The sequence below is a fragment of the Pavona decussata genome, unplaced genomic scaffold, assembly GCF_977016875.1.
Source record: "Pavona decussata unplaced genomic scaffold, jaPavDecu1.1 SCAFFOLD_127, whole genome shotgun sequence".
Taxonomy (NCBI): Eukaryota; Metazoa; Cnidaria; class Anthozoa; order Scleractinia; family Agariciidae; genus Pavona; species Pavona decussata.
In genome coordinates this window covers 251,669-260,000 of record NW_028145541.1, presented here as the reverse complement: position 1 = coordinate 260,000, position 8,332 = coordinate 251,669, and the positions used below count along the sequence as shown (strand labels likewise).

At 37.4% G+C, this 8,332-nt stretch overlaps 1 protein-coding gene across 2 annotated transcripts in view; it reads right to left on the bottom strand.

The window, feature by feature from the left end:
- The window catches only part of LOC146469034 (propionyl-CoA carboxylase beta chain, mitochondrial-like), a 90,438-nt gene extending 82,124 nt beyond the window's left edge, over positions 1-8,314 (bottom strand). For both annotated transcript variants that reach the window (XR_014867284.1, XM_085123643.1), the window contains exons 1-8: positions 8,046-8,314; positions 6,992-7,105; positions 5,908-5,976; positions 5,662-5,718; positions 3,287-3,511; positions 2,799-2,840; positions 1,887-1,999; positions 328-402 (exon numbers count right to left, since the gene is read on the bottom strand). Coding sequence is in view for 1 of the 2 variants with exons in the window: in XM_085123643.1 (XP_084979769.1) it covers positions 328-402; positions 1,887-1,999; positions 2,799-2,840; positions 3,287-3,511; positions 5,662-5,718; positions 5,908-5,976; positions 6,992-7,105; positions 8,046-8,288 (938 nt within the window). In the remaining variant the exon portion in view is untranslated. The remainder of the gene's footprint in view (positions 1-327; positions 403-1,886; positions 2,000-2,798; positions 2,841-3,286; positions 3,512-5,661; positions 5,719-5,907; positions 5,977-6,991; positions 7,106-8,045) is intronic.
- Positions 8,315-8,332: the final 18 nt, after the last annotated feature.

The window sequence follows — 8,332 nt, the reverse complement described above, 5'->3', positions numbered from 1 at the left end:
TAGTGTTCAAAGTTTAACTTTAGTGAATTTTGGCCAAAAATCACGATATCTATGATACTGCCCTTTAAGGCCTCTATTGACCCGTTTGAAAAACCTGTTACTCAAGATCCTACTGAAGGACAACTTCAGACAATTAATGAGTTTGTTTTGTTTTGTTTTGCCTTAAGAGGCGAAGGATTTGTGTCACTGATTTATGCTGCTTTAAGAGTGAAGAGATTTTATAGAAGACACCAAGTTTTGACAAATTAAATTTAGTTACTATTGTTGGTAGAAATATTTATTGTTTGGCACTTAATTAATTATTAATAAATATTAAATAATACTTACCATGGATCATCTGATTCTCTAATTGGGGATGGGTTCTTGTTGCTTAGTGGCAGGAAATCAAAGAATTCTCTCATCCTAGCCAAAACAAAATGGTCCAGAATTCAATGACTATTAACATGTATAATTTTTTTTTTAAGTATTATTTATACTTAACACTTACTTCCTACAGTGTCTAACAGGTTAGTCTAAAAAAAAAAACAGACAGTTTATATACGTCTTAACAATAAACAGTCTTAACAACAGATGGACAGACATACTTCAATAACAATATTTAAAGTCTATTATTGTAAATGATTAGGTAGATGGCTGACTGAGTGGTCAACTGACTGACCGATTACCTGCCTGACTTAAAACTACATGTAACAGATGGACTGACTACCTGACTGACTGACTTACTGACTCACTCACTGACTCACTGACTCACTCACTGACTCATTGACTCACTGACTCACTGACTCACTGACTCACTGACTCACTGACTCACTGACTCACTGACTCACTGACTCACTGACTCACTGGCTCACTGACTCACTGACTCACTGACTCATTGACTCACTGACTCACTGACTCACTGACTCACTGACTCACTGACTCACTGACTCACTGACTCACTGACTCATTGACTCACTGACTCATTGACTCACTGACTCACTGACTCACTGACTCACTGACTCACTGACTCATTGACTCACTGACTCATTGACTCACTGACTCACTGACTCACTCACTGACTCACTCACTGACTCACTGACTCACTCACTCACTCACTGACTCACTGACTCACTCACTGACTCACTGACTCACTGACTCACTCACTGACTCACTGACTCACTCACTGACTCACTGACTCACTGACTCACTCACTGACTCACTGACTCACTGACTCACTGACTCATTGACTCACTGACTCATTGACTCACTGACTCACTGACACACTCACTGACTCACTGACTCACTCACTCACTCACTGACTCACTCACTGACTCACTCACTGACTCACTGACTCACTGACTCACTCACTGACTCACTGACTCATTGACTCACTGACTCATTGACTCACTGACTTACTGACTCACTCACTGACTCACTGACTCACTCACTCACTCACTGACTCACTCACTGACTCACTGACTCACTGACTCACTCACTGACTCACTGACTCATTGACTCACTGACTCACTGACTCACTGACTCATTGACTCACTGACTCACTGACTCACTGACTCATTGACTCACTGACTCACTGACTCATTGACTCACTGATTCACTGACTCAGGCGAGTGAGGGATTGACTGAATCCTGAACTGAATTAGGAGGTTAGTTTCTAAAATAAATGTGGTGTAGCATCAATAGGGAGTGAAAACAAATTAATGTTTGGTAATTTGGAAATATTTATCCTAAAGAGATTCAAGTGCTTAGATATCAGCACTCAAATATCTTTACAGTTGCCAAATTACCTCTGATCATCAACTCTGTTTGGATTGACTGACAGACTGGCAGACTAGCTGCCTGCATACTGATCTGACTGACTCAAACTGTAAATTAAAGTGTGTACTCACGTTGACAAAGCTTCAACATCATTTTCAAAGGCTCCACAAGCAACTCCTGATACAGAAGTGTGGGTTTTAGCTCCTCCCAGCTCTTCTTGTGTTACATCTTCTTGAGTGACAGTCTGAATTATGATATATTTTTAAACAAAATATACTAACAGTCATATGACCTATCTCACACAAGAGAAGTGAACCATGCCAACCATGGAATATGACCAATAAACAGAAATAATCCCTAGAAAGACCCAACTGTATAGACCCCTGCCAAATTTCTCGCCAAATGACAGGCAATGTTATACTGCATTTTGAATTTGTTTTAACTAGAGTAAAAACAAAGAAAATTGAAAAAACAATGTTCAGAAAAAGAAATTAATTAATAAATCAATTTAAAACAAGAAATAGAATGCCAATAATAAATACACAATTTGAAGAGAAATATCAGAGTATGTCATGCTGTCATTACCATGTTACCATTGAATACTGACAGAAGAAATTGTTTTTAATTAAAGTGTATATGACGCGAAATCTTTTACTAGCTTATTGGGAAGAGCTTTTAAAATAGTGAAGAATGGCATTTCTTTGAATTTGTTTTAACTAGAGTAAAAACAAAGAAAATTGAAAAAACAATGTTTAGAAAAAGAAATTAATTAATAAATCAATTTAAAACAAGAAATAGAATGCCAATAATAAATACACAATTTGAAGAGAAATATCAGAGTATGTCCAAATTTTGTGATTTCCCTTCATTTTGTGTCCACCTTGTGACGTCACAAGTTGTCTAATTTGCATAAACCAAAATCTTGAATAACTCCGCAACCAAGAATGCTATTGCAATAAAATAAATGCCATTCTTCATCATTTTGAAAGCTCTTCCTAACAAGCTAAAAAAGATTTCGCGTCATATACACTTTAACTTATCACCTTCACTACATCAGGTCCAGTAATAAACAAATATGATGTGTCCTATGAAATGCAAAGAAAATTCTGTCAGGATGTTTATAAATAAACGCAAGCTACTCTTATCAATAACTTAACTGTATCTGTAAGTGTAGATAGGTTGTACATGTATGAACCATTAAAGTGTGCCCATTCTTACATAGTACTTGCCTGTGGTATTCTTATGTGGAACAATGCAGTTCTAATTTTTAAGTCTGTGGATGAAATCTTTTGAACAGCACTTGTGCCATGGCTCTATCTTTTGTGCTGCACACTGAAGTGTCTGTGGATGAAATCCTAAACTGTAGCCATTTTAGGAATGAATGAATGAATGAATGAATGAATGAATGAGTGCATGCATGCATGCACGAACGAACGAACGAATGAACGAACAACGAATGAATGAATGAATGAATGAATGAATGAATGAATGAATGAATGAATGAATGAATGAATGAGATTAACCTACTCACCTTGACCATAAAGGTGAAGTCAGTGATAGCAGGGGAATACACAGCACCTCCAGCACATGGTCCCATGATCAGCGAGATCTGTGGAATAACTCCTGATGCCATCACATTACGCTGGAAAATGTCGGCATAGCCAGCAAGTGATTCCACACCCTCCTGGATACGTGCCCCACCAGAGTCATTCAAACCAATAACTGGAGCACCGACAAGCATAGCCTTATCCATGACCTGTTGAGAGGAAGTCACATTGTTTCGGCCCTTTATAATTGAAGGGCTGGGAGCATAACCGACCTATGTCGAATTTCAGCCCGTTTTTCGATGTAGCTCGGATTTGTCCAAACTTTTGCATGTGTACTGCAATTCGATTGAAAACCATTGTCCAGTATTTTTTCACGCCGCTTTGTGTTTCGTATTAATGCCATTGAGAAATTTTACCATCTTGTAAAGATATATCGGTAACATTATAGACACTGGATGACCAAAAGGACAATGCACTGAGGATTAAATACTTGTATTCAATATACACTCGTTGTCTTTGAAACACGGCACACGAAAGCGGTGTTTTTCGCGGGAGCAACGAAAAGAATGCTGTCACGCTTTTATTTGATTCTGTTACAAACTACTACGTACGTGACAGGAATGTCCCAAATGTAAACAGTTACATTCTCCAAGAGAAAATGTGTCCATTTCCTGGCGTAAAATCCAGCTTTGTCCCGTTTGTCGACATATCACTCTTGATAACGCAAAATACTAGCATTCTACACGATTAACAGGAAGACATGTAGCCATTTCAACGATTAACAACGATTAACAACGATTAACGGCAGTTCTATTAAAAAGGTAAAGACTATCTATTCTTTTTACCACCAGTCGGTGTTAACCGTTGAAAATCTATGTTAATCGTACTTTTATTGAATCATTGCCTTGAAATTGTCAAGTTAATCGTTACATACCGAATTTCAAGCCTGGCAAACCACAACTAAGGCTTGCAAAACACCTTGTATATGGCGGGATTTGTCTCTGATGCTCCCGCGGGATTTGATAATCGAATTGAAAAATTCGCCACGGCACAGTCATCACTACCAAGGAGGGATTCTTTGGACAACATTTCCACCAGTTCCTGTGAACTGCATTCGTCAATTTCGTAACTTTTCAAAAGATCCATAGATGTCGTGCGTTTTCAAACTTCACCAAACAAAAGCGAAAGCAACTAGCCAGTACGATTTTCAAGTTGTTTATCCCGACTGCCTTGATCTATTTTGGGCTTGTTACAACACGCAAAAGCAAACCATGATATCATCTCAAACGTTACTTATAGCAACAACAACTGGTGCGACTAAACACGGCTCGTGGACAGTGGAAACTTTTAGCCTACCGATAATTTGGAAAACGAGTCTGACGTGGACAAAACCTATAAAAAACATTACCTTCCAAGCGCGTTCACTTGTAGAAAAGCAAACTACCAAATCCCCCTCCCCCCACCCCCTGACTCAATGTTGTCTTTTGGGTCACGAACAGTTTCCTGGCAAGCATCGCTTCCCACATCAACATTGCATAAGGGGGAGGGGGGAAGGGAGAAGTAACTGTGGTAGAATTATGAAGGGAGAAACAGTAAGTGAGTGGTTTTTTGGCTGTCTGTGTTCGGTTGTCATTGCATAGGGGGAAGGGGTGGGAGGGAGAAGTAAGAAAGTGGTTTTTGTTCTGTTCGTGTTTGGTTTTCTCAAGGAGTTTTGTCCACGATTGTAAAACCGCGAAATGTTTTCCAAACCAGGGAGAGCCAAAATTCGGACAAATCCGTGCGAAACCGAAAGCTGCGCTAAAATTCGACATAAGTCGGTTATGCTCTCAGACCTTCAATTTATGTGCATCATCAGTTGAATAGGGGCAGGGAAAATCCCTTGTAATTGACAGGTAGATTTTAAGGCGGCTGGCAGATTTCTTCGCAACTCACTATATTTCTGTTCACAATATCTTGTACATGCATGCTCACTGAAAAAGTCTTAACTTGACTTCAAAGTGCAGTGGATAATTTGAGCCATGCTTTTATTTAATAAATGACATTTTTAGTTTTTATTTAATACCAGTTTATTGACCTATTCAACACTGTTTGACAACAAACTACATGTATTTATTACTGAGTAAATTTTAAATTCAGATTCAGATTTTTGTAAACTATATTTTCCAAGGAATTGGCAACATATAAAGTTATACTAATTACCTTTAAATATTTATTCTGAGTGGTTTTTTTTAATTTTGTTAAATGTAGACTTAAAAGTTAGAACAAAAGAGAGAAAATTTAAAAAACTGGGCAGTGGTAAGGCATTATGGTATTCTCATTAACAGTTAAAAAAAATTAATTAACTACTATGATATCATACCTTGCAGATTTTCCTTGCATGAGCACTGGACAAGCTTCCACCAAAGACAGTAAAATCCTATGAAGCAGACAAATGAGCACCTTCACATTAAATTGATGCAGAAAATAGGATGACTGATTGGAACATTGATTTTATAAAGGAACTGTAATACAATAACTATTAATGACAATATTGAAAGACTATTATCTTTTTAGTATCAATAATACAAGACACATTTCCTTACAACACCTTACAGCCAAAACTTACTTGGCTAAAGAGAAAGCAGACTCGTCCATTGATTGTCCCCTGTCCAGTCACCACACTATCACCAGTGAACTAACAAAAACAATCATTGAAAGCTTTAATTCAAAATAAAAAAAGATCACTAGTTTTCACTCAAGTTTCCTAGATGAATTTGTCTCCTTAGGAACACCCAACCAGAGAACATTAAAATTAATCAAAACACTCGAAATGTGTGCTAATAGTTAACGCTTGGGTTTGCTTTCCAGGATTAAAAGAAAATCAAAATCAAAGTTAAAAAAAATAATAATAAAATTAAGATTCCCACTCACAGATGTCCCACTTGAAGACTGTTTCTTGTGACAGAAATATAGTTCACATTTGCACGCGCATAAACGAGCACTTAAATATTGATGAGGTCTCTCACATTTTCAAGCATCTACAGGATTCACCTAGGTGTCGGACACTTCGTTCGAGCGAGTGTTTTGTTGTCATAGATCAAGCAACAACACGGACGCAATTAAAAATCAAGGAGGCAGTGCATATTCACTGGGAGAAACCCTCCCTAAATCAACAATTATTTCATGTAAATCTTAATCTTTCTTTGTAATTAGTTGTTGTATCATACCATTTTTATTATAATTTTCTGCTATATATTGTTCATCAATGTAATTCCATCCGTAAACTGACGATAGCACAGGAGTTGCCGAAACACATCTTTCAAATTTAAGTCTTATTCTCTTTATTAAGATAATTTGTTACAAAATTGCTGCTTTTACATCCTTTAAGTTCATATTTACTTTGCTATTTGAGTGCTTGAATTCACCCAACATTAGCTTATGACTTTGAGATGATTTCTTAAAAGCTAAACAAAAGTTCTAACATTATAACAACTCTCTTAGCCAGAGAAGAGCCTAGAACACATTGGAACTTTTGTTTAGCTTTAAACAGAGAAAACAATAACTTAGAGAACTTTAGTTTAGTTTTTAGGCTAAAACTGGAACAAATTCAGAGAAATTAGGATGCCATGGCCAAATCATCACTTCTGTCTTTTTTGGACCAGGGCCTTCTGTTATTAATACGTACACAGTTTTAATGGTAAGTATCAAACCTTTTGGCTTTCCATTCCAAATTCAGTGCAGTTGTGTTCCATAAACATGTCATATTCAACAAATGATTCTGGATCACACAATAACTTGATTCTCTCCCTTGCAGTCAATTTCCCCTAAAGAAAACAAAAAAATTGACACTTGACTAATAACAATTATTTCATGAATCACACATTTTCTTTTGTCATTCAACATCCTTTATTTAACTTACATCCTTCATGAATATTAAACTAACTGAAACGAGGGATTTATACAGATAAATCCCTCATTTACTGTATAAATCCCTCATTTACATTAGCAGTACTGCGAGAAACGCACACATCAGGTTGCTTCTATTGTTCTCCCTTTCTCACCAAAGTGTGACGGTACTAATTAGCCGGCGTTTGTCCCCTTGAACAAAGGAATAATTTCATGAAATAAGTCAGATAAATACCTCGAACGTCGGTATTAATCCATATATGGATTAATACCTCCGTTCTCGGTATTTATCTCTTACATACACTGATCGATTTAAGTACAACATCTCCTGAAAATGTCTTCTCTAATTTAAAATTAATATTGGTTTAAATTCACAGTATGTTTTTGTGACCTTTACAATATTAAAACTTTAAGTTTCTCTTCACTTTCACATACTACAAGAGGGTGAAAATGTTACTCCTTTTGGGCGAAGCCTGGGAATCCCATATAGAGGTGGTAAACAAGGATCCCAACCTCACCCTACACACTATTTGCTGGGGGGGGGGGGGGGGATAGGATTTTATGTTGAAAAGAGCTGCAAGAATTTGGAAACTTCAGAATAATTTTACCAAGTCACTCCCCAAAAACCAAGCTTCGAAATCTTTTCTTCAAACGGTCACCGCAAAAATCTGGTGCGAAAAATAAGTGAAATGTCCCAAAGATGTCCCCCAGGATCTAGATGTCCTACGGTTTCATTCATTATCCGACCTAACTGAATTTTCACGTATTAGTGTTATTGCCACCTTGATCCTTCACTTGTCTCTAAAAATGTTTTCAAAAACGAAAACAAGAGTGAAGCATATATATATTAAATCTTACTTTTCGGTGCTGTGTGTCGATCCGCTTTTGTCCGCCTCCAACGAGCGCTTCTTTTTGTTTCGTTTCGATCCTCTGCAAAACTCCTCCGGAGCAAGATCGTACAACTCCTGTATTTTTACAAAACCGAGCTCCATTTGAAACAGAAGTCTTAGAAAGAAACCCGACAGAAACGGGATGAAAAGCCCTCAAAAAGCCTCCGGCCTTGCAAAGAGAAGACATCGCCACTGCTAGCACTGTCTTCATGCAATGGATTAGTTTACGACGTGGGGGGAGGGGTAAGGACAATG